The sequence below is a fragment of the Hemitrygon akajei genome, chromosome 5 (assembly GCF_048418815.1).
Source record: "Hemitrygon akajei chromosome 5, sHemAka1.3, whole genome shotgun sequence".
NCBI classification, from domain to species: domain Eukaryota; kingdom Metazoa; phylum Chordata; class Chondrichthyes; order Myliobatiformes; family Dasyatidae; genus Hemitrygon; species Hemitrygon akajei.
In genome coordinates, this window is record NC_133128.1 from 113,542,857 (window position 1) to 113,570,386 (window position 27,530).

Genomic DNA, 27,530 nt, shown 5'->3' on the forward strand with positions numbered 1-27,530 from the left:
CAACATATGCAAAGCCACAGGGAAGGTACAAAGGACTAGTCTTTTGCAAGGTGGGGCTCTGGAGAGAGGAGGTATTGAGGCAACTGGAATGGGTGAAAGGAGGCAGGGGAGGAACAGCTCCATAGTTGAGGGTTCATGGTGTGTGGGTCCCCAATGGGAAAGTGAGAGCTGCACAAACATGGATAAAGGGTGCGGTAGACCAGAGGGATTTGGGAATACGGATCCGTAATTCCTTGAAAGTGGCATCACAGGTAGATAGGGTCATAAAGAAAGCCTTTGGCACATTTGTCTTCAGAGATCAAAGTATTGAGTACAGGAATGAAGCTTCAAAGATGACACATAGTTCTGATGGTGATGGACTTGTAGCATTTCCCTGAAGGCAGTTTGGTGAATAGTTGACTGCTAGAATGGATGGAGTCAGTGGTAATTTTTTTTAGCAGAACAGAGGTATCTAGGAATACAGATCCATAATTCCTTGAAAGTGGCATCACTGCTAGATAGGGTCAACAAAAAAATCTTTTGGCACATCATTCTTCATAAATCATAGTATTGAGTACAGGAGTTGGGATGTTATGTTGAAGTTGAATAAGACATTGCTGAGGCTTGATTTGGAGTATTGTGTTCAGTTTTGGTCACTTACTTACAGGAAAGATATCAATAAGATTGAAAGAGTGAAGAAAAAATTTACAGGGATGTTGCCAGGACTTGAGGACCTGAGTTGTGGTGAAGGGAGGAATAGGTTTGGACTTTATTCCCTGGAGCGCAGGAGAATGAGGGGAAATTTGATAGAGATATACAAAATTACGAGGGGTATAGATAGGGTCATTGCAAGCAGGCTTTTCCCACTGTGGACTGGTGAGGCTAGAACTAAAGGTCATAGGTTAAGGATGAAAGGTGAAATGTTTAAAGGAAACATGAGGGGGAACTTCTTCATGGAACACGCTGCCAGTAGAAGAGGTGGATTTCAAAATTTAAGAGAAGTTTGGATAGGTATGTGGATGGGAGAGGTATGGAGGGCTATGATCCTGGTGCAAGTCAATATGACTAGACAGATTAATATTTCAGCACAGACTAGATAGGCCAAAGAGCCTGTACCTGTTCCATGAATCTACGAAGGATCCTTGCAGTTACAGAGAGGCGGAGGCTTTCAGTGACCCGAGAGGATGTGTGTGTGCATGCAGCCAATATAGAGGTAGGTTCTGAGTGTGGAATAAATGATTAACATTTAGGTGGTGCCTTAATACAAATATAAAAGATTAAAACATGGATAAAGGTGTGGTAGACCTTTGTGCACATTGGCTGTTGTTCAGTCTTTGTACATAGCTTTTATTGATTTGATTATAATTATTTGTTCTGTGTGGATGCCTGCGAAATACTCAATCTCAGGGTAGTACATGGTGACGAACAGTATACATACTTCGATAATAAAGCTACTTTGAACTGTTAAAGAAGAGGTCAGCACACTTTCTCCCTCTTACCATAACATTATTCCAGTCTTGATGAACAGTCTCAACCCATTCCCTCCATTGATGCTGCCTGACCCTCTGAATTCCTTCAGCTCCTTTGTGTGAGAGACGGAGTAGGATTGGTTAACATTAGAACGTAAGAACTAGATCAGGAATCAGCCATCTGGCCCATTGAGTCTACTCCGCCATTCAATAAAGTCATGGCTGATCTAGCTGTGGACTCGGATCCACCTACCTATCTTTTCACCATAACCCTGAATTCCCCTGTTATCAAAAATCTATCGAACTGTGACTTTAAGCATATTTAATGAGGTGGCCTCCTGCTTTCCTGGGCAGAGAATTCCACAGACTCACTACTCTCTGAAAAAAGCAGTTTCTTCTCATCTCTATCCTAAATTTATTCCCCTAAACCCTAAAGCTATGTCTCCTAGTTCTAGTCTCACTTACCAGTGAAAACAACTCTCCTGCCTCTATCTTATCTATCCCTTTCAGAATTTTATGTTTCCATGAGATTCACCCCCCCCCCCCCCCATCTCATTCTTCTGAATTTCAGCAAGTTTAGTCCCAGGTGACTCAAACACTCAAACTCTCCTCATGGGCAAATCCCCTTACTTCCAGAATCAACCTGCTGATCTTTTCTGGACTGCCTCCAAAGTCAGTATATCTCTCCCAAAGTACAGAGTCCAGAACTGCACACAGTACTACAGGTGTGGCCTCACCAGCAGCCTGTACAGTTGCAGTGTAACTTCCCTGCTCTTAAATTCAATCCCTCTAGCAACAACATAGAATATAGAATGTGGGTAAATGAGACTAGCTCAGAGGGACATTTTGTTCTGCGCTGTATGACTCTATGGCTCTATGGCCAGGAGAGGGGGAGGGAAGGTGACCGTGGACCCATTTTGCAAAAGGAGGTAGAGGGTAAAGTATGAAAGGAGAATAGATTTCAATGCAGGAGAATAATTCAGCAATTAGATAGTTCTGCTGAGTTTGCTGTTTGCTTTGGCTGAAGGAGGAGGTAACGGGGGAGGAAGCATCTGTCTGTGCTGATGGATTTGAGCTTATGGGTTCCTGTTTTACATCAGTGTTACTCCAGAGATCAATCCAGAGGTATAAAATTCCACTGAAGATCTGCCCTCTCCCCTTTATTCTCCTTTTCCCATTTCATTATTCACATTCCCGTCAACTCTCCTTGGTTAACCACACTGTGTTCCTTTAATTTATTTTTCCTCTCTCTTCCTATGTCCCAGTTCATCACATCACGGAAACCAGGCTCCTCTCTGTGAACACTGCTCACTGCCTCAGTAAAGCAGCCAACATAGTAAGACCATAAGTCATAGGAGCAAAATTAGGACATTCAGCCCATTGAGTCTCCTCTGCAATTGGCAATTACATCATGGTTGATTTATTATCTCTCAACCCCATTTTCCTGCATTTTTCCCCATAATCTTTGACGCCCTTACTAATCAAGAACCTAACAATCTCTGCTTTACACCCAATGACGGTCTCCACATCAACCTGTGGCAAAGAACTCCACAGATTCACCACTCTCCGGCTAAAGAAATTCCTCCTCAGTTCTGTTCTAAAAGAGACATCCCAGTATGCTGAGGCTGTGCTCTCTGGTCCTAGACTCTCCCACTACTGGAAACAGCAGGATCAGGGAACCCCAGATGGCAAATACAATGAGGCTCTGGTGATGAAAATGGAGGCATGTGTCATGTACAGGTAAATGGGATCAAGTGACGCTCTTGCAAAGTATGAAGACTATAGGAGTACACCCAAAGAGAAATTAGGAGGGGAAAATGAGATCTTTGATGAACTTTAAAAATCAATGATGTCATCTTAGTATGGAGCTTCAGGAGATGGGCAGAGTCCTTAAGGGATAGTTCTCATCTGTACTTACCACAGAGAAAGACATGGATGCTAGGGAACATTGGACCCTGAAGCTTCTGCGATCCACAGGTTCTTTGGCATTCAAGAATGAGGCATAAAACTTGTTGCTTATGGTCATTTTATTAAGTGTTACAAGAGCAAAGAAGAAGGAGCATCAAGCAGACAAAGAAAAGACAAGATTAAACAGTCGTCATGATCTTCTCATACCAGACTAGTTAGCTAGTAAAACCCATCACCCCTACTGGAGCAAAGGTCACTGACAGCAGCTCGCCAGAGTCCTCTGGCTTGGACCCGTCTTTCAAGTTGTCCTCAGATGTAGCCCATCTGCTTGGTGCCAGCTTCAATGTCGTGCCACCAAGTGTCCTTTGGCCAGCCTCTCTTCCTCGTTCCCTAGGGATTCTACGTTAGTGTTTGCCTGGTGATGTTGGTACTTGGCTTACCCAAGTGTGTAATGATGGTGGTCCTGGTTGACAGAAGGATGATCGGCCCTATGGCCCCCACAGACATGCAGCTATCACCACACGGCTTCATACGTCTTCTAGGCAAAGATACTTTCTCCCCTCCCTCAGAGATGAGATCTTTGGAGTTTCTGTTGCTTTACAGGACGGGGTTGCTAGCTCCACGCTCAGCCCTCCTCTTTTCACAGCCGGGCTTGGGATCACCCATGGAGGAGTTCATACCAGACTAGAGATAACCAAATTCCACTGAAAACATTTAACCAATAAAATAGCAAGATTCACATAGCATGACACCTGCTACTGATACAAAAATGTTTCTAGAAAAATCCTGCAGCAGCAGTACTATAATCACTGGAAAAATCACTGAAATTAGGTGATTATATAAAATTACAAGCAAGCAAAGGAAAGTTAAACTAGAAAAAAAAGCAATTCTATAGCCCAATCCAACAGGAACTCAGAGAAGTTAATACCGATGTCTTGAAGAGAGTCCACGTTGCAGAAGAGGAATTGCTGAAGGTCTAAAAATGCATAGAGGTAGATAAATCCCCAGTGCCTGTATCCTAGGATGTTGTGGGAATCTAGAGAAGAAAGTGGCAACACGGGTCAACTGTAGAACATAGAACAGTGGAGCACAGTTCAGGTCCTTCAACCAACAATGCTGTGCCAAATTCTTAACCTATTCCAATGCCATTCCAACAGAGCCCTCCATTTTTCTTTCATCCACTAACCTGTCCAGGAGTCTCTTAAAGGTCCCTAACTTATCTGCCTCTACCTCACTTTCAGTAGCCTGTTCCAAGCAGCCACCTCTCTCTGTGCAAAACAAAAACTACCTCCAAATTCTCCTCCTATATTTTCCTCCAATCATCTTAAAATTATGCCTCCTCATATTGGCGACTAGTGAATTGCAACAGGGAAGAATCATGCTTGCCTTCATTGGTTAGGACATCGAGTACAGCATTTGGGAGGTGATGTTGCCTCCATGCACGTCATTGGTGAGAGCACACATGGAAAATTGTGCTCATTGCTGGTTGAGTTATAGGAAGGATGTCATCAAGCTGGAATGAGAATATTACCAAGGGCTTGGGTTGTAAGAAAACGCTGGATAGTCCATGGCATATTTCCCCAGAGGATGAGGAGTTCAATAAATTATGAGGGGCATAAATAAGGTTAAGAGCCACAGTCTTTTTCCCAGAGTACATAGAAAATAGAACGTGGCACAATACAGGCACCATGTTGTGCTGTTGGCCTTTCAGCCTACTCCATGAGCAATCTAACCCTTCTATCTCACATGGCCCTCCATTTGTCTGTGTCATCCACGTGCCCATCTAAGAGCCTCTTAAATGCGCCTAATGTATCTGCCTCTAACACCACCCCAGCAGGGGGTTCCATGTACCCACCACTCTCTGTGTAAAGAACATAACTCTGCCATCCCCCCTATACTTTTCTCTAATCCCCTTAAACTCATTTCCACCCTGGATAGAAGTCTGGCTGTCCACTCCATCTACTGTATGGCACTTATCATCTTTACACTTCTATCAGGTCACTTTTCATCCTCTTTCGCTCCAAAGAGAAATGCCCTGGCTCCCTCAACCTATCCTCATAATGCATGTTCTCTAGTCTGGGCAGCACCCTTGTAAATCTAGGAGTAGGAAAGTCGAAAGCTATAGGGCGTAGGCTGAAAGTGAGAGGAGGTAGATCTAAAAAGGACTTGAGGGGCAACCATTTCACACAGAGAGTGGTTGATGTTAAAGATTAAAGGTTAGCTTTATTCGTCACAGATGTATATGGAATCGCACAGTGAAATGCATCATTTGATTCAATGGCCAACACCGTCTGAGGATGTGCTGGGGGCAGCCTGCAAGTGTCACCATGCTTCTGGCTCCAATGTAGCATACCCACAACTTACTAACCCTAACAAATCCGTATGTCTTTGGAATGTGCGAGAAAACTGGAGCATCCAGAGGAAACTCGCGCAGTCACAAGGACAAGGTGTTAACTCCTCCATGATTGGAATTGAACCACAACACCTCCCCCCCATCAGCAGGCGCTGTAGAGTGATACGCTAATCGCTACAGTACTGTACGTCCACACCGATCATCAGGGTTGATCCAGTTCCTTCTTAACCCTCACCACCCTCACCCCAACTACTTCTGGCAGAACTCCTGACCTTCCCTATCGAACTCTGACCCCAACACACCCGATCTCCTTCATATGTCCACATCCACAGTGCACTTTGAGGTAAAGTGCTACCTCTATGTAGCCTGATGTGCGCAGGAGGCTAACGCCTTCAGTGTATACTACAGGATTTTTAAAGTTCAAACTTGAAAGTAAGTTTATTATCAAAATACATACAGTATATGACACCATATACCAGCCTGAGATGCAGGCATAGTCATTAAATCCAATAACCATAATAGAATTAATGAAAGTCTGCACCAACAAGGCAGACTGAATAATTAATAAATAAATAGATAGATTGATAGATAGATAGATAAACAAACAAACAAGCAAGCAAGCAATAAATACAAAGAACATGAAATGAAGAATCCTTGAAAGTGAATCCATGGGATTAGTTCAGTGATGGAGTGAATGAAGTTTGATTCAGGAGCCTGATTATTGAGGGGTAATAACGGATGGTGTGAGTTCTGAGACTCCTGTACCTTCTTCCCGATGACAGCAGCAAGAAGGGACCTGGGTGGTGGGAATCCCTGATGATGGACACTGCTTTCCTGCAACAATGCACCGTGCAGATGTGCTCAAAGGTGAGGAGGGCTTTACCTGTGATGGACTGGGCAGTATCCACTGCTTTTTGTAGGATTTTATGTTTAAGCGACTACTTGCTGGCTGCAAATAAACAAAATTTCTAAAAACTTCATTAATCATACTTTTCTCTAGAAAATGATCACTGCAATCAATAGCCTGAAACTTCCTTTTTGCCGTTGAGCTTTTGAACCCCATTTTTGTGTTGTGAACTGAAGTCTCAAAGCTGCAAGACAGTTGCAGCGTAGTGTGTAGAGGCTGGATAGAGGTGGCTTGGCCCGGGCATGAGAGAGAGGAATGAGCCAATGTTGGTCATTGCCAGAGTGGGTTTGGAAGGGATTCAACACAGCAGAACCATGGTGAGGCGAGCTGAGCAGAGGTGAGGCAGAGTCAAGAGCGAGGAAGGATCCGAGGTTTGATCAATTTGAGTGCAAGGCTGAATTGGGAAGTTCAGTTATGGGCCGTAATGAGGTTTTGGGGCCCAGGCCTGAGAACGTATCAAAGCGGCAGGACACGGGTCCAAGAGCAAGGAAGAACCCAGATTTGAATGATTTAATTGCTTGGCCTGATTAAAAAGGTCAGTGTGTCAAAGCTGGCAGTGAGGGACAGGCTGGTTCAGCTCGCTGCTCTATGAGGTTTACTCATCTCTGCGCTGAACTGAGGCAACTAACAGGCTCCTGAACTGGTTGTGGCTGTAGACTCACTTTTGTGAACTTCAGCTCTGAATGCTATTTGCTTACTTTTAGTGTTTGCATGATTTGTTCTTTTCTCTTTTGCTGCTCATTGGGTGGTTGATGATCTACTTTTTTTTAGTGGGTTCTATCAGGTTTCTTTGCTTTGAGGCTGCATCTAAGGGGACAAATCTCAAGGCATACTTTGATAATAAATGTACTTTGGACTTCTAACTTTGGTGTTTCCATACCAGGCTGTGTTGCAGCCAGTCAATATACTCTCCACCACACATCCATTGAAGTTTGTCAAAGTTTTAGATGACATACCAAGTCTTTGCAAACTCAAAAAGAAGCAGAGGCGCTGTTGTCTTTCTTTGTAATTGCACCCAGGGATTGGGCCCAGGACAGATCCTCTGAAATGATAACGCTGTGGAATTCAGAGTTGCAGACCCTCTCCACCTCTGATCTCCTGGTGAGGACTGGCTCATGGACCTCCAGTTTCCTCCTTCTGAAGTCAATAACCAGCCTCTTGGTTTTGCTGACATTGAGTAAGAGGTTGTTGTTGTGGCACCACTCAGCCAGGTTTTCAACTTCCCTCCTATGTTCTGATTCCTTACCACCTCTGATTCATCCTATGACAGTGTTGTTGTCAGCAGAACTGAATATGGCATTGAAGCTGTGTTTAGCCATGCAGTCATAAAGGTAAAGCAAGTAGAGCGGGGGGCAAGCACACAGCCTTATGGTGCTGATGAAGATTGTGGCGGAGATGTCGTTGCCAATCCAAACTGACTGGGAGCTGCAAGTGAGGAAATCTAGGATCCAGTTGCACAAGGAGACATTGAAGCCAAGGTCTTGAAGCTTATTGATTAGTTTTGAGGGGATGATAGTATTGAATGCCTAACAGTAGTTAGTAGAATCTCAGGTGGTGAGGAGAGGGCATACAGGAGCGAGATATGCCAGCTAGTGGAGTGGTGTCGCAGCAACAACCTGGCATTCAATGTCAGTAAGATGAAAGAGCTGACTGTGGATTTCAGGAAAGGTAAGACGAAGGAACACATACCAATCCTCATAGAGGGATCAGAAGTGGAGAGAGTGAGCAGCTTCAAGTTCCTGGGTGTCAAGATCTCTGAGGATCTAACCTGGTCACAATATATTAATGTAGTTATAAAGAAGGCAAAACAGCAGCTATACTGTACTTTATTAGGAGCTTGAAGAGATTTGCCATGTCAACAAATACACTCAAAAACTTCTGTAGTTGTACCGTGAAGAGCATTCTGACAGGCTGCATCACTGTCTGGTATGGAGGGGCTACTGCACAGGACCGAAAGAAGCTGCAGAAGGTTGCAAATCTGGTCAGCTCCATCTTGGGTACAAACCTACAAAATACCCAGGATATCTTCAGGGAGCAGTGTCTCAGAAAGGCAGTGTCCATTATTAAGGACCTCCAGCACCCAGGGCGTGCCCTCCTCTCACTGTCACCATTAAGTAGGAAGTACAGAAGCCTGAAGGCACGCACTCAGCGATTCAGGAACAGCTTCTACCCCTCTGCCATCTGATTCCTAAATGGACAATGAATCTTTGGACACTACCTCACTTTTTTTTCTATACAGTATTTCTGTTTTTGCACTTTAAAAAAATCTATTCAATATACGTTATTATTATTATTTTTCTTCTCTCTGCTAGATTATGTATTGCTTTGAACTGCTGCTGCTAAGTTCACAAATTTCACGTCACATGCTGGTGATAATAAACCTGATTCTGATTCTGGTTCTGACATAAGCACCTTTGCAGTTCAGATGTTCCAGGGCTGAGTGAAGAGCCAATGAAATAGCATCTGCTGTGAACCTGTTGTGATGGTAGGCATACTTGAGCAGATCTAAATCGCTTTTCAGGTAGGAGTTGACATGTGTCATCACCAGCCTCTCAAAACACTTCATCACTGCTGATGTAGGTGCAACTGGACGATAATCATTGAGGCAGGGTATTACACTCTTTTTAGGCACTGGTATAATTGAAGCAGGTGGATACCTCAGACTGCTGAAGCGAGAGGTTAAAGATTTCAGTGAACACTCCAGCCAGCTGATCAGCACAGGTATTTAGTTCTCAATCACATACCCATCTGAGCCAGATGTTTCTTGTGGGTTCACCCTCCTGAAGGATGCTCACATATCACCCTCAGAGTCTGAAATCACAGGATCATCGGGAGCTGTGGGAGTTTGTGATGGCTCCTCCATGTTTTGACAGTCAAAGCAAATTTTCTTCAATGGAATATATTTTTCCGAACTTTTATTTCAAAACTTTATTCATGAAAATACTAATTAGATATTGTTGCAGACAGTGACCTAACCCTGCGGAGTGTTGTAGACTCGCAGACTCAGTGAGCTCCTTTTCCACAACCTCTCCTAACAACAAGGCCATCTTCAAGAGGTGATGCATCAAGATAGTGGCCCTCACTCACTGAGGACCTTCGCCATCAGGGAGGAGGTACAGGAGCTAAATACTAACACTTAGAGATTTCAGGAACAGCTTCTTTTCCTCCGCTATCAGATTTCTGAAGTGTCCATGAACCCTAGAATACTACCTTATTATTCCTTTTCTTGCACTATTTATTTATCTTTCTAATTTATATTAATTTTATATCTTTGCACTGTATTGCTGCTGTAAGATAACAACTTCACGTCATATAAATCAGTGATAATAAACCCGATTCTGATTCCTTCTAATTTGCACTCCCTCAGATGTTTTTTTCCTTTTTTATCAATCGTTCTTTCTCCCTTTCTCTCTCGCTTATTCTTCCTTCATCATTTCTGACAAAGTGTGTTGCACACATAAACCATTTGTTCTATTTGCAATGCAGAATAGATACTTGCAAATGAGCAAACCAAAGTGCTGGAGGAACTCAGCAGGTAAGGCAGCATCTATGGAGGAGAGTAAAGGCTGATTTATACTTGTGTGTACAGGCTACGCCATAGCCCTGATTTTCACTTCTGCATCGCTCTACGCAGTAGCGAGCATGCGTGGGTGTGTGCCAAAACGCTAGTTGGCAGTGGGGTTTCTATGCCACTGTGTTGAGTTTCTTTGTGAGCAACATGGAAGAGGAAATGCATTTCAAACATTTTCACATGTCTGCAGGTAGATTTGACAATTTGGTTAATCTATTTTGCATCAGTGTACAGACATGGCAGAGAAGAGGCAACTGGAAATGCGTAGGAGGAAATGCGATGCTACCAAGCCGACCAATCACAGTTGTTGCAGTCTGTGTCGCCGCGATGCGTGAGATACTTTTTTGGGGAGGTGCACGTCACCCTACAGCATAGGGTACGTGGTACCTACGGCATTGATGCGACGCACAAGTATAAATCAGCCTTAAGCAGTCAACGTTTCAGGCCAAGGACCTTCATCAGTTCTGGAAAGGAAGGGACTGCTTAATTCCTTCCATAGTTGCTGCCTGACCTGGTGAATTCCTCCAGCATTTTAGTGTGTTACTCTGGATTTCTAGCATCTGCAGTACCAATAATTATTATTACTTTGTTTTTCTCTTTGTATTTACACAATTAGTTGTCTTTGGTCAACCATGGATATTGAGTCTTTGCTGTTGAGATACTCTATGCAGACATGCATTCCATCAGCGAGTTCTTCAGCGCCACAAAGTCACTTTATGGTCCTTCTAAATCAAGGCTGAGCCTGATCAAAGACCAGGAAGGACTGAAAATCCGCTGGGCTGAATACTTTTCCAACCCACTCATTAGGCCGTCCACAGTTGATCCTGACTTTTACAGCAGATCCCTCAGCAGCCAGTCCTGGATGACCTAGACCTGCCACCCTCTACTGATGAGATCAAAAGAGCGGATGGCATTCCTGCCGAGATCTATAAAGCATCAGGCCCAAACACCTTACAGGCCTTCCAAGACATCCTGGAAGACATCTGGATCACAGAGGAGATGTCTGACAACTTCGGCGATGCCCTCATCGTGGCTCTCTACAAAAACAAGGGCAGCAAATCAGACTGCGGAAAATACACTGGTATCTCACTGCTGTCCATCGCAGGCAAGACTTTTGCCCGCATTCTCCTGAACAGACTTGTCACTGTCTCAGAAAGGAACCTCCTGGAGGCACAGTGTGGCTTTCAGCCAGAACGGAATACAGTAGACATGATATTTGCCGTGAGGCAAGTCCAGGAGAAGTGCACCAAGTGGAACAAGCCTCTTTACTCTGTCTTCATTGACCTGATAAAGGCATTTGACACTGTAAACAGGGATGCTCTCTGGACCATCCTGAGACGTTACAGTGTACATCTGGTACAGATTGGATGGCTCTCTCTTTGACCTTCACCGCTTGAACGCACAGATGAAGTGCCTCCATACAGTCATTCAAGAAACCCTCTTTGCACAGTGATCCACAGTTGATGCTGAACAAATTCTCAGACGCTGCTTTGCCCTTTGGCCTGACTATCAGCCTGAACAAGACTGAAGTACTTCATCAGCCCGTGCCAAACACCAAACCCACAGAATCAAAAATCACTGTTGATGACACTCAGCTGACAAATGTATGCAGCTTCAAATACTTGGGAAGCGTCATCTCGAGTGATGGGTCTTTGGACAAAGAAATTGACTCCAGGATCAGTAAGGCCAGCCAGGCTCTGGGGAGGCTGCGTACCAGAGTGCTCAATCAACACAATGTCCACACCTCCACAAAGCTGAAAGTCTACAGAGCCATGGTCATCTCTTCCCTCCTATATGGATGTGAGACCTGAACTCTGTACCCACAACACATCAAACAACTGGAGAAATTTCACATGCATGCCCTCCACTCCATCCTTGGCATTCGTTGGCAAGACCGTGTCTCCAACCTGGAGGTCTTGGATCATGCGGAGTTCACCAGCACTGAGTCCCTGGTTATCAGAGCCCAGATGCGGTGGGTTGGACACATCATCAGAATGGACAACCACCGTTTGCCTCGCCAGCTGCTCTGTGGTGAACTGGAGACTGGAAAGAGACCTCAAGGTCGTCGATGCAAGCGCTACAAAGACGCTGTGAAGGAAGCCCTACGCTACTGTGACATCCAGCCAAGGGAACTAGAATCAGCGGCTGCTGACAGAACCCACTGGCGAGCCCTGTGCTATGAAGCCTACACCAGTTTTGAAGACAGGTGCTGCCAAAAACTGATGGAAAACCGTAAGTGGCATCATAAAACAGCAGCCACAATTATTACAGCAATGGACTTCCAGTGCCCTCATTGTGCTAGACTCTGCACTTCTGGACTGGGACTGCAGAGCCAACTCCGTGTCCACAGATGAACTGCGTGTCTTCTTCGAATCCGAAGGACGACCAATACTCAAGCCTGGGTGTACAATATGGAGAGTAAGCTGCAGCAAGCTCCCCCTCTCCTCACATTTGATGCACCTAAAGGAATGGCAGAGACCGATACAGTTTAGCACCAGTAACATCACAGGAGTTGTCAGTCAGCATTGAACTCAATGTAGGGCTGCTTTAGGGACTCCAGCTCTGGATCTTTCCCTTGGGGTCTACTCCTGAAGCCCTCCCCATGAGTGGGTACAGCTGCATGGCAGTGGAGGTTTGAGATCAGAGTTTTCCTTGTCTTAGATGAGCTGACAAGCCCCATCTGCCAAAGCAACTGGTTTTAAGGCTGCTTTTGTCCCTTCTCCTGTCAGTATAAACTGTTCCTTTGGGCTTAGTAGCTAAGCTACACATGAAGGTCAGGAGCTGGACTTGGTTGTCAGAGGCTTTTGGAGGCACAGACCATTGGGAGCATTTAATAGGTAGTGGGAGCTTGAAACCGCTACCATCCCCGGCTATAACAACCTCAAGGTTTATTTATTTTAATTTATTGAGATACAGCATAGAACAGGCCCTTCCAGACAACTGAGCTGAGTCACCCAGCAACCCCCGATTTAACCCTAGCCCAATCACAGGACAATTTACAATGACCAGTTAACTTACCACCCGGTTCGTCTTTGGACTGTGGGAGGAAACCAGAGCACCCAGAGGAAACCCACACGGTTACGGGAGGATGTATGAACTCCTTACAGACAGTGGTGGGAATTGAACTCAGCTTGCTTTTACTGTAGAGCATACAGTACCATCCCTTTTCTACTATTTCATTGATTCTATTGTGTTCTTTGCATCTACTTTGAATGTCCCCAAGAGAATGAATCTCAAAGCAGTATATGGTGACATATGTATTTTTATAATGGTTACTTTGAACTTTACACATGCAAATGAGTTTTGTTAATACATTATTGTTCAGCATCTTTTGCATATTGAGAGGAGGCACACAGACTCATAGCATATTGGAGTGGAATGATTTAGTAATTCATCTCCCCTGTAACACCCTCGCATACAATTACAGCACCTAGTACTTTTGCTTTTTAAAAAACCAATCCCCCATTCTGTGACGTGTACAGCTGTATAAATAAGGACCCCGAGACAGCTGTTTTCCGTTTGCACGCATTTCTGTCTCCTTCTCTATTGTTCTCTGTCAGAGTTGGTTGACCCTCGCACAGCCCTTCATCGTACTCCGAGCAGTTTAGGAAGAGGTGAGGAGACACAGAGAGGAAGGACATTTAAAATGGTGAGTGGCTTGAACACAGCTGCTGTAGCCCAGACCTTTAAACTGTTGAGAGTTAAAAAGGAACGTTTAATTTTTTTCAATCTAATGAGCTGAATCTGAGCTTATGCCCCCTCTCTCAGTTCTGGTCACAGAGGAGGGAATCACTTTGACAGGAAACATTTTTGGGGAGCAGCTACTGGGGATGAAGTCAGAGAGTAAGTTGCAGACACGATTGAATTCTTGAAATAGGGCTAATCCAGACTCCCCTGAGTGTCTGTGTGTGTGTGGTTGGTTGAGGAGAGGGACAGGATTGTCTTCCTCACTGACTCTTCATTTGCCCCCCTGAATTTTAGGTCTGGTTCATTGCAGCGGCAGAACTGCCTGGGGGAGTTCAAGCTGACAACTGTCACAGTCATAGCTGTCCACTGAGAATGAACTCCAGTCACCAACCACCTACTAATACCGCTGCTGGGTTTTAAGTGTGCACTTTCCCTTGGGTTGGAGCATCTAATGCAAATAGGTGTGTGTGTGTGTCTCTGTCTAAGTGTGTGTGTGTGTGTATGTGTGTCTAAGTGTGTACACTGCTTTACTCTCATTCCTTTTATTGCTTCTTGGGGCCATTTCTGAATTTGAAAAAACTGTGCTTTAAGAAGCAACAAGAGGGGGATCAAAACTTGGCTGAACTCAGAACTTACTTGAGGCTCTGCATACCTTTAAAAAATCTGCAGATGCGGCATTTTTTAACTGGGTTAATGAAACTTTATCATGAAGAGGCAAATGGTTTATATTAACCTAATCTAGCACGTGTGCACTGCATTCCGAAGGTGTGACGGCAACTAGCCTTGAAACGGGAGCTTTATAATTTTATTTTCGCAAAGAGCATTTTTCGTCCTGTCCTTTGGCTTTCTGCCAGCTACCCCATTTCCTGGCAGTGCTGTGATTGGCCAGCTTCTCTTTCCATTCAGCATTCTTCTGGTGTCTGTGGAATTTGGGCTGTAGTTATACTGGCACCTGTGCACAACTTGCTGTTGGACAGGGACCCATGCCTAGGCACGAATCACCTGAAGGTATGCATGTGTGCATGCCTGTGTACGAGTCTATATATGTAATCCGATGTGTCCTCTCAAAGGAAGCCCAAACTGAACAACGGGAATATCTCCCTTTTCTCTTTCCATTTTCATGTGGGGTGGCACAGTAGCACAATGGTGAGTGCATCACTTTGCCGAGCGAGTAATCACCGGTCGAGTCTCAACTCCCAGCACTGTCTTTAAGAAGTTTGTATGTCCCCCCGTGATGGCGTAGGTTTCCTCTGTGTGCTCTGGTTTCCACCCACAATGCAAAGACATACGCGTTAGGATTAGTAAGTCGTGGCATGCTATGTTGGCGCCCAGAAGCATGGCGACACTTGTGGGCTGCTGATTTGATTTGACACAAGAGCTATATTTTAAGTACATTTTGGTGTAAGGGTGACAAATGAAGCTAGTCTTTTCCTTCTTTCTTTATACCTATGTATTTTAATTTTTTTCACTAGCATTTGTTTTTCTCTCACCACACAGCACAGTAAGAGGCTCTTCGGCTCAAACAGACTTCCATTTAAGCTAGTTCCATCTGCCACCATCCCTTAGTCTAAACTTTTCCTATCCATGTACTTGTCTACACGAGCACACTACGGACACTGGCAAAAACTGGCAATGAGATTTACCAGGAAGCTGCCTGGATTAGGGAGCACCTTTTGAGGATATGTTGAGCAAGCTAGGGCTTCATTCTTGGCAGCAAAGGAGGATAGGAGCTGATTTGATAATAGGTGTACAAGATCAATGAACAAATCAAGTGGGCAGCCAGTGACTGTACCTCCTCCCTGACAGTATTAATGAGAAGAGGGCACATTCCGATGCTGAGAGTTAAGCAATGGATGTTGCCTTCTTGAACAGTTAGAATGCAGTCAGATAAAGATAAAAGATTAGCTGTATTTGTCACATGTAAATTGAAACATCAGTGAGATGTGTTGTTTGTGTCAATGTCCAGCGTGGTCCAAGGATGTGCTGGGGGCAGCCTGCAAGTGCTGCCATGCTTCTGGCTCCAATGTAGACAGACAGACAGACTTTATTGATCCCGAGGGAAATTGGGTTTCGTTACAGTTGCACCAACCAAGAATAGAGTAGAAATATAGCAAAATAAAACCCAGAAATAATTAAATAATAATAAGTAAATTACGCCAAGTGGAAATAAATAGCACACCCACAACCTACTAACCCTTAATAATCTGTACACTTTGAAATGCTGGAGGTAATCAGAGGACCCAGAGGAAACCCGCGCAGTTACAGGGAGAACATACAAACTCCTTGCAGACAGTGCGGGGTTAAACTCGGATCACCAGCACTGTTCAATAGGTGCATTTAATGTCAGAGAAATGTATACAATATACGTTTGTACATCCTGAAATTCTTTTTCTTCGCAGACATCCAGAAAGACAGAGGAATGCTCCAAAGAATGAATGACAGTTAGAATGTTAGAACCCCAAAGCCCCACACTCCCCAACTCAACCCTGTTGAGAGTTATGCTAACCACTACACCACCGCACCCTAATTATAATCCTTAATAACTAGGGATGAGCTCTAAGGTTTTGTCAGGAAATGTAGAGGAAGCTTGACCCAAAAGCAGAGCAACGGAGATGATTCAGTGGTAAACAATAACTTTAATAATATACTGCAAATTAACAAGCCACAAGGGGCCACAAAACAAGAGAGAACAGAAACTAAACACAATGCACATCCAGGTAATCTTTAGGCAGGGAGAGTGAAAGCTCGGAACAACTGGTTGAGGCTGGCTGGTTCAATGAGTGAACAAGGACTGTGGGTGAGAACTGGGGTTAAAAAGGCTGCAGGTAATGAGTCTGGAATGAGCGGCCAGTGAATCCTATTAGCTGGGTGGATACTGCGATGTGCCAGCATGTGCAGGCTGGGAGGTGTTATGGGAGTTGGCCTGACAGGTTTAGCCTAGCTCAGGCATCCCTATTTCTCAGGTGAATGATAAACTAATGGAATAACTCACTTCTCCCACAGCGTGAATGTATCTCCATCCATATTGGCCAGGCTGGTGTCCAGATGGGCAACGCCTGCTGGGAGCTGTACTGCTTGGAGCACGGCATCCAGCCAGACGGCCATAGACCAGACGGCAGAAGCAATGCAGAGGCTGATGACTCATTCGACACCTTCTTCTGCGAGATGGGGTCCGGGAAACATGTGCCCAGAGCTATCTTTCTGGATCTGGAGCCAACTGTGATCGGTAATTGAAATGTTCAGTTACTAGAAGACATATATTCCAAGCAATTAGAATCTGATTTTTTGTTGTCAAAAATGGATTTAACTGTGACTATATTTCAATTTTAATAACTATAAAGAAAATTGAATGCGTTTTTGGGAAAGAGGTGCTTTGCAACACAATACAGAATTAGTAGGTTAGAAGAATTAGACCATGAGATATAGGAGCAGAATTAGGCCATTCAGCCCATCGAGTCTGCTCTGCCGTTCTATCATGGCTGAACCCGGATCCCACTCAACCCCATACACCTGCCTTCTTCGATGCTTTGGTGCCCTGACCGATCAGGAAACCATCAACTTTCACCTTAAATATACACATGGATTTGGCCTCCACTGCAGTCTGTGGCAGAACATTCCATAGATTTAGTACTTTCTGGCTAAAGAAAAATTCTCCTTAGCTCTGTTCTAAAGGGTCACTCCTCAATTTTGAGGCTGTGCCCTCTAGTTCTGGATACCCCCACCATATGAGACATCCTCTCCACATCCACCCTATCTAGTCCTTTCAATATTCAGTAGATTTCAATTATATTACCCCCTCCCTGCATTCTTCCAGTCAGTAAATGCCCAAATCTGCCAAACACTCCTCAAATGTTAACTCCTTCTTTCCCAGAATCATCCTCATGAACCTCCTCTGGACTGCCTCCAATGACAACACATTCTTTCTGAGAGATGGGGCCCAAAACTGTTGACAATACTCTAAGTGCAGCCTGACTCATGTCTTATAAAGGCTCAACATTATCACCTTGCTTTTAGATTTGATTCCCCTTGAAATAAATGTCAACATTGCATTTGCCTTCTTTACCACACATTCAACCTGTAAATTCTGGGAATCTTGCACGAGGACTGCTAAGTCTCTCTGCACCTTTGATGTTTGAACATTCTTCCCATTTAGGTAACAGTCCACACTATTGTTCCTTTTACCAAAATGCATTATCATACATTTCCCAACATTGTATTCCATCTGCCACTTTTTTGCCCATTTTTCCAATTTGTTTAAGTCCTGCTGCAAATGCATTGCTTCCTCAGCACTGCCTACCCCTCCACCTATCTTCATATCATCCACAAACTTTGCCACAAAGCCATCAATTCCATTAGCTAAATCATTGACAAACAATGTGAAAACCAACGATCCCAATACTGACCCCAGAGGAACACCACTAGTCACAGGCAGACAAACAGAAAAGGCCCTTTTATTCCCACTCGCTGCCTCCTGCCTGTCAGCCATTCCTCTATCCATGCCAGTATCTTTCTTGTAACGCCACAGGATTTTATCTTGTTAAGCAGCCTCATGTGTGGCACCTTATCAAAAGCCTTCTGAAATTCCAAGTAAATGACATCCACTGCCTCTCCTTTGTCCACCTTGCTTGTTAATTCCTCAGAGAACTCTAACAGATTAGTCAGGCAAGAATTCCCTTCACAGAAACCGTGCTGACTTTGACTTATTTTATCATTAGTCTCCAAATACCCCAAACCTCATCCTTAATAATAGACTACAAACTTTCCCAACTACTGAGGTTAGGCTAACTGGCCTATGATTTATTTTCTTTTGCCTTCCCCCCTTCTTAAAGGGTGGAGTGACATTTGCAATGTTCCAGTCCTCTGGGACCATGCCAGAATTAAGTGATTCTTGAAAGATCATGACTAATGCATCCATTACCTCTTCAGCAACCTCTCTCAGGACTCCTGGAAGTAGTCCATCTGGTCCAGGTGATTTATCCACTTCTGTGCTTGCCCAGTACTTTTCCCTTTGTAATAGCAATGGCATTCACTCCTGCTCCCTCACACTCACAGACCTCTGGCACACTGCTAGTGTCTTCCACAGTGAAAACTGATGCAAAGTACTCATTAAATTCATCTGCCATTTCTTTGCCCCCCATTACTACCTCACCAACATCCTTTTCCAGTGGCCCAATATCAACTCTCACCTCCAGTTAATTGGATAGTTCTGTCAAAAGTTCCATCCCAGAAAAGGACAAATTGGTAAATTGGTTTATTATTGCCATATGCACCAAGATACGGTGAAAAACTTAAACACTGGGTTTTGCATACCATCTATACAGATCATTCAATGCATTGAGATAGTAGAAGGGAAAAATAATGAGGAAGTGCAGAATAAAGTGTTAAAGTTACAGAGAGAGTGTAGTGCAGGCAGACGACAAGGTGAAAGGTCATAACGAGATAGACTGTGAGGTCAAGAGTCCATCTTATCACACTGGAGGACAGTTAAATATTCTTATACCAGTGGGGTAGAAGCTGTCCTTGAGCCTGGTGGTATGTGCTTTCAGGCTTTTGTATCTTCTGCCCAGTGGGAGGAAGGAGAAGAGAGAGTGTCCAGGGTGGGTCTTCTGATGGGGTGGCACAGTACAGTAACAGATGGTGTAATGCTTTACAGTGCCAGAGAACCTCAATTCCTGTTGCTGTCTATGTCCTCCCCATCACTGCATGGGTTTCCACCAGATGCTCTGTTTTCCACACACAGTCCAAACACTACAGTTAGGGTTAGCAAGCTACTGTATGTTGTCACTGAAAGAATGGTGATACTGGTGAGCTGCCCCCAGGATATCCTTGCACAAGCAACACATTTCACTGTATGGTTCAATGCACATATACATATAAAGCTGATCTTTAGCTGTTCATGTTGGCTGCTTTACGGAGGCAGCAGTGTAGACGGAATCCATGGAGGGGAGACTGGTTTCTGTGATATGTTGAGCTGTGTCTATAACTGTCTGCAGTTTCTTTCAGTTTCAGACAGAGATAGTTGCCATCTTTAACCTCTCTACCCAGAACACCAGGCAGTGTTTGAGCCGGCAGGTGGGAGAGGGCCAGTCCTTGTGAGCAGTAAATTCTGATAGGACTGTCAGACAGTCGAGATGGTGTCCGCTGCCACCTGCTGTTGCAGGAGTTAAACCCCATCTTGTCACCTCTGCTTTGAGATCAAACATAGAACATAGAACTGTGCAGCGAACTACGGTTCCTTCGGCCCGCAATGACGTGCCATCCTTTAGATTCAGATCTCAAATTCATTAATTTCTCAGATGTACATTGAAACATAGAGTGAAATGCATCATTTGCATTAACAACCAGCACACCCAGGGATGTGCTGAGGGCAGCCCACAAGTGTCGCCACACTTTCTGCTGCCAACATGGCATGCCCACCACATTCCATAAACCCACCATTCATTGCATAAAAACTTCTGATACTCCCCTCCGATCACCTCAAAATGATGCTCCCTTGTATTAAAGAGCAAATATTAAATCTGGCTGGAAAGACAGGTGAAGTCATTAAAGATGGTTATTTTTAAAACACACACACATTTCCTTCACATAAAAGTGTTCACTTTCATTTTATTATGCAAATGATCTGCTGTCAAGTGCTTGATGAGCAGAGGGAAGGAGGGGTCCATCTGCTGCGTTGTGTCTGATCTGTTATTTAAAGAATCTCCCTCATTAGTCCCACTTCTGCTATTCATCATTAAAAATTACAACAAAAAGCTCATCTTCCCACCCCCCCCCCACCAAGTACCTTAAATCTGTGTGTCTCCTTAGTTAAAGGTTGACTTTATTTGTCACACATACACCAAAACATTGAAACCTACAGTGAAATGCGTCATTTAACGGCCAACACAGTCTGGGATGTGCTGGGGGCAGCCCGCAAGCATCACCATGCTTCCACCTCCAACATAGCAAGCCCACAACTCACTAACTCTAACTGTACGTCTTTGGAGTGTGGGAGGAAACTGGAGCACCCGGAGGAAACCCACGCATTCACAGGGGGAATGTACAAACAATGAAAAGCTTGTCTTGCACACTGTTCATACAGATCAGAACATTACCCAGTGCATTGAGGGAGAACACAATGAAACAATAACAAAGTGCAGAATAAATAGTTACAGTTACTGAGAAAATGCAGTGCAGGTTGACGATAGGTTGCAAGGTCATAATGAGGTAGATTGTGAGCTCGAGTCCATTTTATCGTACAAGCAGAGTCATACAACACTGCGATAGAAACTGTCTCTGAGCCTGGTGGTAGGTACATGGATAAGAAAGGTTTCAGGGGCCATGGTCCAAACTGTACCTGTACCAAGGTACAGTTCATACAAATCAGTTTATTACAACAGTGCATTGAGGTGGTACAAGATAAAGCAATAACAGAATTCAGAATAAAGTGCAACAGTTACTGTCTAGAGAAAGTGAAATGCAGACAATAAGGTAACAATACTTTTGTCAGTCTTTGTGTGTATTTTTCATTGATTCTGTTGTATTTCTTTGCTCTACTATGAATACCCACAAGAAAATGAATCTCAGGGTAGTATTTAGTGACATAGGCATATTTTGATAATAAATTTACTTTGAACTCTGAGCAATAAAATCATGTTTCTTTGGATCTATTCTATCAATATCTCTATCATTTTGACTGCTTGGTCAAATCTTCCCTTCACCTTCTGTGCTGTAAGGGGAACAAGCGAGCTTCCCTTTACTCTGCACAAGCTCAGCTAAGTTTGTGGCTGATGTATTCCTCTATTCTTTGCTCAGATGAGGTTCGCACTGGTGCCTATCGCCAGCTGTTCCACCCCGAGCAGCTCATCACTGGCAAGGAAGATGCTGCTAACAATTACGCCCGTGGGCACTACACCATTGGCAAGGAGCTGATTGATCCCGTCTTGGAGAGACTTCGGAAACTGGTATGTGTATATAGGGTGCAAGTTGTGGAATGCTGTGAGGTGTGTGTGTGTGTGTGTGTGTGTGTGTGTGTGTGTGTGTGTGTGTGTGTGTGTGTGTGTGTGTGTGTGTGTGTGTGTGTGTGTGTGTGTGTGTGTGTGTGTGTGTGTGTGTGTGTGTGTGTGTGTGTGTGTGTGTGTGTGTGTGTACCTCTCATAATATCGACAAGGTTGCCCGTCATTTTCCTGCATTCTACAGAATAAAGTCCTGGCTTGGCCAACTGCTCCCTATGACTCAGGCCCTCCAGTCCTGGCAACATCCTCATAAATCTTGCTGCACTATTTCCAGTTTAACTACATCTTTTTTATATGACAGGGTGGCCAAAATTGTACAAATTACTCCAGGTGTGGCCTCACCAGCAGCTTGTGCAAATGCAACATAATGTCCCAACTCCTATACCCAGTGCCCTAACCAATGAAGCCAGTGCCTTCCTATGCCGCTGAGTTGACCTAGCATTTACTTCCAATGAACGTAGAACAGTACAGCCCTTTGGCCCATGATGTTGTGTTAACCCTTCAAGCTGCTCCAAGATTAATCTAACCCATCCCTCCGATGTAGCCCTCCATTTTTCTGTCATCCATGTGTCCATCTAAGAGGTTCTTAAATGTCCCCAATGTATCTGCCTTGACCACCACCCCTGGCAGAATATTTCAAGCACCCACCAGTCTCTGGGTAAAAAAAAAACTACCTCTGACATCCCGTTATATTTTCCTTCAATCACATTAAAATCATGCCTCCTTGCATTAGCCATTTCCTGCCTGGGGAAGTCTCCTGCTATCCACTCAATCTATGCTTCTTATCATCTTGTATACCTCTATCAAGTCTCCTTTCATCTTCCTTCACTCCAAAGAGAAAAGCCCTAGTTCACTCAACCTATCCTCATAAGACATGCTCTCTAATCCAGGCAGCATCCTGGTAAATATCTTCTGCATCCTCTCTGAAGTTTCCACATCCTTCCTATAAAAAGGTGACCGGAACTGAACCCAATGCTCCAAGTGTGGTCTATCCGGAGTTTTATAGAGCTGCAACATCATTGAGAGTAGATATCGGACCGCTGGAAAATGATGCTAGAGATAGTAATGGGGGATATGGAAATGGTGGACAAACTTAATAAGTATTTTGCATCAGTTTTCACTGTGGAAGACACCACGAAAATGCCTGAAATTCAGGAGTGACAGGGGGCAGATGTGAGTGTAGTTGCTATCACTAAGGAGAAGGTGCCCGGGAAGCTGAAAGGTCTGAAGGTAGATACTTCATCTGGACCAGATGGATTACACCCCATAGTTCTGAAAGACATAGCTGAAGAGATTGTGGAGGCATTAATAATGATCACTAGATTCTGGAATGGTTCTGGAGGACGGGAAAATTGCAAAGGTCACTCTGCTCTTTAAGAAGGGAGGGAGGAGAAGAAAGGAAATTATAGGCCATTTAGCCTGAATTCAGTGGTTGGGAAGATGTTGGCGTCCATTATTAAGGATGTGGCTTGGGTTACTTAGAGGCCCATGATAAAATAGGCTGTAGGCAGCATGGTTTCCTTAAGGGGAAATCTTGCCTGACAGATCTGTTGGAAATCTTTGAGGAAATAACAGGCAAGATAGACAAAGAAGAGTCAGTGGATGTTTACTTGGATTTTCAGAGGGCCTTTAAGAGCCCATGATATCACAGAAAAGATACTAGCATGGATAAAAGGCAGCAGGCAAAGAGTGGAAATAAAGAGGACCTTTTCTGGTTGGCTGCCAGTGACTAGTGGTGTTGCGCAGGGGTCAGTGTTAGAAACACTTCTCTTCATGTTATATGTCAATGATTTAGATGACAGAATTGTTGGCTAGTAGCCAAGTTTGCAGATGATACAAAGACAGGTGGAGGGGCAGGAAGTGCTGAGGATGCAGGGAGTCTGTAGAAGGACTTAGACAAATTAGGAGAATGGTCAAAGAAGTTGCAAATGGAATACAGTGTTGGCAAGTATATGGCCATGAACTTTAGGAGAAGGAATAAAGGCATGGTCTATCTTCTAACTGGGGAGAAAATTTAAAAATCTGATGTGCAAAGGGACTTGGGAGTCCTTGTGCAGGATTCCTTAAAGGTTAACTTGTAGGTTGAGTTGGTGGTAAGGAAGGCAAATGCAATGTTAGCATTCATTTTGAGAGGACTAGAATATAAGAACAAGGATGTAATGCTGAGGCTTCACAAGTCATTGGTCAGACTGCACTTGAAGTATTGTGAGCAGTTTGGGACCATATTCTAAGAAAAAATGTGCTGGCATTGGAGATGGTCCAAACAAGGTTCTTGAGAATGATTCCAGGAATGAAAGGATTAACACATGAAAAGCGTTTGATAGCTTTGTGCTTTTATTCGCCAGAGTTTAGAAGAATGAGGAGGGATTGTAATGTTGAATCAGGTTTGCAGGTCTGGCAAGTAAGGCAGAAAGCATCAACTTTGAATAAGTATATTAAGCATTTATTTACAAAAGTAAAAATTCGACCAAACATTTATGTTCCCCAAGTTACAGATACTACAAAGCTGAATATTCAACAAAAGATACATTTAACAAATATACTTGGTTAAAAGCATGCCTTCCCAATACCTTCCCAATGGCTATGTGCGTATGTGTGTAGGTCTCCTTTAGTCTCAATAGACCATGGATTTGCACCTTGGAAAGTTTCCAGGGCACAAGCCTGGGCAAGGTACTTTTTTATGGAAGACAGGCAGTTGCCCAAGCTGCAAATCTCCCTCTCCACGCCACCAATGTTGTCCAAGGGAAGGGCATTAGGACCCATACAGCTTGGCAGAGCAATGTGTAGTTAAGTGCCTTGCTCAAGGACACACATGCAGCCTCAGCCAAGGCTCGAACTAGCGACCTTCAGATAACTAGACAAACACCTTAACCACTAGGCCACGCGCCAACACAAATGGCTATGAACACCACTTGCCTTAAACAAAGAGAGAGAGAGAAAGCCTCCCACATCTGCTCTCTATATATTCAGGGTATTTGAAACTGTACACCAGGCAGCTAACCAATGGAAATGAAGCAGCAGTTTTTAAATAAACCAATTATGACAAAGCGACTTTCGACAATCAGAATAACCCGCCTCCCATAAGACAAGGATGTCATTGAAATCTATCGAATATTGAAAGGTCTGGATAGAGTCGATGTGGGGAGGATATCTCTTATGATGGGTGAGTCTAAGATTAGAGGGCATAGCCTCACAATAAAGGGATGTCCATTTAGAACAGAAATCAGGAGGAATTTCTTCAGCTAGAGGGCAGTCAGTCTGTGATGTCCAACGCCACAGACGGCTGTGGAGGCCAAGTCATTGAGTATATTTAAAGTTGCGGTTGATAGGTTCTTGATTAGCCAGAGCATCAAAGGTTACGAGGTAAAGGCAGGAGGTTGGGATTGAGCGGCATAATATATCAGCCATGATGGAATGGTGAAACAGACTTGATGGGTTGAATGGCCTAATTCTACTCCTTCAATTTTTTTTTTGGTTTTATGGTCTAAAATTACCTTACACCTCTTCAACTCAATCCCCCAAATAATAAAGGCCGACACACCATACAACTCCTTAACAACCTTATCAATGTGTGGCAACTTTGAGGGATCTATTGACATGGCCCCCAGGATCCCTCTGTTCCTCTGTGCTGCTAAAAATCCTGCCATAAACCCTGTATTCTGCATTCAAATATGACCTTCCAAAGTGAATGACTTCACAATGACAAATTTGAAGGCAGAACTTCTTGAAGTTTGCTTGGTAAGTAATATTTGTTCCTTTTTCTCTTTCTTTTCTGCTCCCTCAGGCTGACCAGTGCACCGGTCTTCAAGGTTTCTTTGTCTTCCACAGCTTTGGTGGTGGCACTGGTTCTGGTTTCACCTCTCTACTGATGGAACGTCTCTCCGTCGACTATGGCAAGAAGTCCAAGCTGGAGTTTTGCATCTACCCAGCTCCTCAGATCTCCACGGCTGTGGTAGAGCCCTACAACGCTATCCTGACCACCCACACCACACTAGAGCACACCGACTGTTCTTTCATGGTGGACAACGAGGCCATTTACAACATCTGCCGCAGAAACCTGGATATCGAGCGTCCTGGTTATGTGAACCTCAACAGGCTGATTGGTCAGATTGTGTCATCGATAACAGCTTCCCTTCGCTTTGATGGAGCTCTGAATGTTGATCTGACAGAGTTCCAGACCAATCTGGTGCCTTATCCCCGAATCCACTTCCCTTTGGTGACGTACGCTCCAGTGATCTCGGCTGAGAAAGCTTACCATGAGCAGCTAAGTGTGGCGGAGATCACCAGTTCCTGCTTCGAGCCAGGCAACCAGATGGTGAAGTGTGACCCTCGCCATGGCAAGTACATGGCTTGTTGTCTGCTTTACCGGGGTGATGTGGTGCCAAAAGATGTCAATGCTGCCATTGCAGCCATCAAGACCAGGCGTAGCATCCAGTTTGTAGACTGGTGCCCCACTGGCTTCAAGGTTGGCATCAATTACCAGCCTCCTACTGTGGTGCCCGGTGGTGACCTGGCCAAGGTGCAGCGTGCAGTCTGTATGCTGAGCAACACCACCGCTATTGCTGAAGCCTGGGCTCGCCTTGACCACAAGTTTGACCTGATGTATGCCAAGCGCGCATTTGTGCATTGGTATGTGGGGGAGGGGATGGAGGAGGGGGAGTTCTCCGAGGCCCGGGAAGACATGGCAGCCTTGGAGAAGGATTATGAAGAGGTCTGTGCTGACTCTACAGCAGATGATAATGACGGAGACGAATACTGAATTCCATCCAAACGTGTGCCGATCTTTTCTCTTATGCTCTACATAAATTAAATTTCAAAGAAGCCGAATCACTGTTGAGAACTTAATGTGTTTTCCACTTGAATTAATCATTCTCCAAGAAGTTGAAAATGTTGAACACGTTAGGCTGATATGTTTGGCAAATTTAATTGGAAACACATCTGTTTTTGTCTAATGAAAGTAATGGCTGCATTGACAATATCTTTGATGTTTCTCATTGAAATCAAGTATACTGTTACACAGGACATGGTGCCTTGTGATATGCTAAATGTTCCATTTTGTAGCCACAGCCTGTAATTATAAAGTAATTTTATCCCTGAGACCATGACTGCACTTCCACCATGGGAATATGAATTCACTTTATGAGAAATTCCAGAAATAAGAATCTGGTATTGGTAAAAATGCTTGGATTGCAATAATAAAGTCTAGCATCTCCATGTACAGCCTCCAAGACAGGAATCTTGATATTTTCTATGCACAGGCCTGTTTTTTCCTCTCTTGCCTCTAGTCAGATCCAGATGATTTTTTTTATCATGTACATTGAAACATACAGTGAAATGCATTGTTTGTGTTAATGCCCAACAAAACTTTAGGATGTGTTGGGGACAGCCGCAGGTGGCACCACACATTCCAGCATCAATATGTCATGCTGTAGTCTCCTTAGATGTTCCCCTCAATTAGGTTAACGGGCTAACTCACACCACATTGTGCTCCCAGTGTGGCCTCTGCTAAATCATCAAGACTGGAGGCAGATTGGGGGATCCACTCTGTCCACCATGTTTGCCAGCATCTCCTGGTGGCCACCTATTTCGTCTCCATATCATACTGGTAAACGACAAATCGGTTTATTATTATCACATGTACCAACGCTATTACACGCCAGGG

General features: G+C 44.2%; 1 protein-coding gene across 5 annotated transcripts in view; it reads left to right on the top strand.

The window, feature by feature from the left end:
- The window catches only part of LOC140728058 (tubulin alpha-4A chain-like), a 56,736-nt gene extending 29,640 nt beyond the window's left edge, over positions 1–27,096 (top strand). For 2 of the 5 annotated variants that reach the window (XM_073046201.1, XM_073046196.1), the window contains exons 2-4: positions 16,878–17,100; positions 21,669–21,817; positions 25,653–27,096. In XM_073046201.1, coding sequence (XP_072902302.1) covers positions 16,920–17,100; positions 21,669–21,817; positions 25,653–26,627 — 1,305 coding nt within the window. In that variant the 5' untranslated portion in view covers positions 16,878–16,919 and the 3' untranslated portion in view covers positions 26,628–27,096. Of the gene's footprint in view, positions 1–13,747; positions 13,837–14,866; positions 14,883–15,002; positions 15,021–16,877; positions 17,101–21,668; positions 21,818–25,652 lie in introns of those variants that run through there. The other 3 variants (XM_073046197.1, XM_073046200.1, XM_073046199.1) reach the window with 3 other exon arrangements.
- The last annotated feature ends 434 nt before the right edge of the window (positions 27,097–27,530 follow it).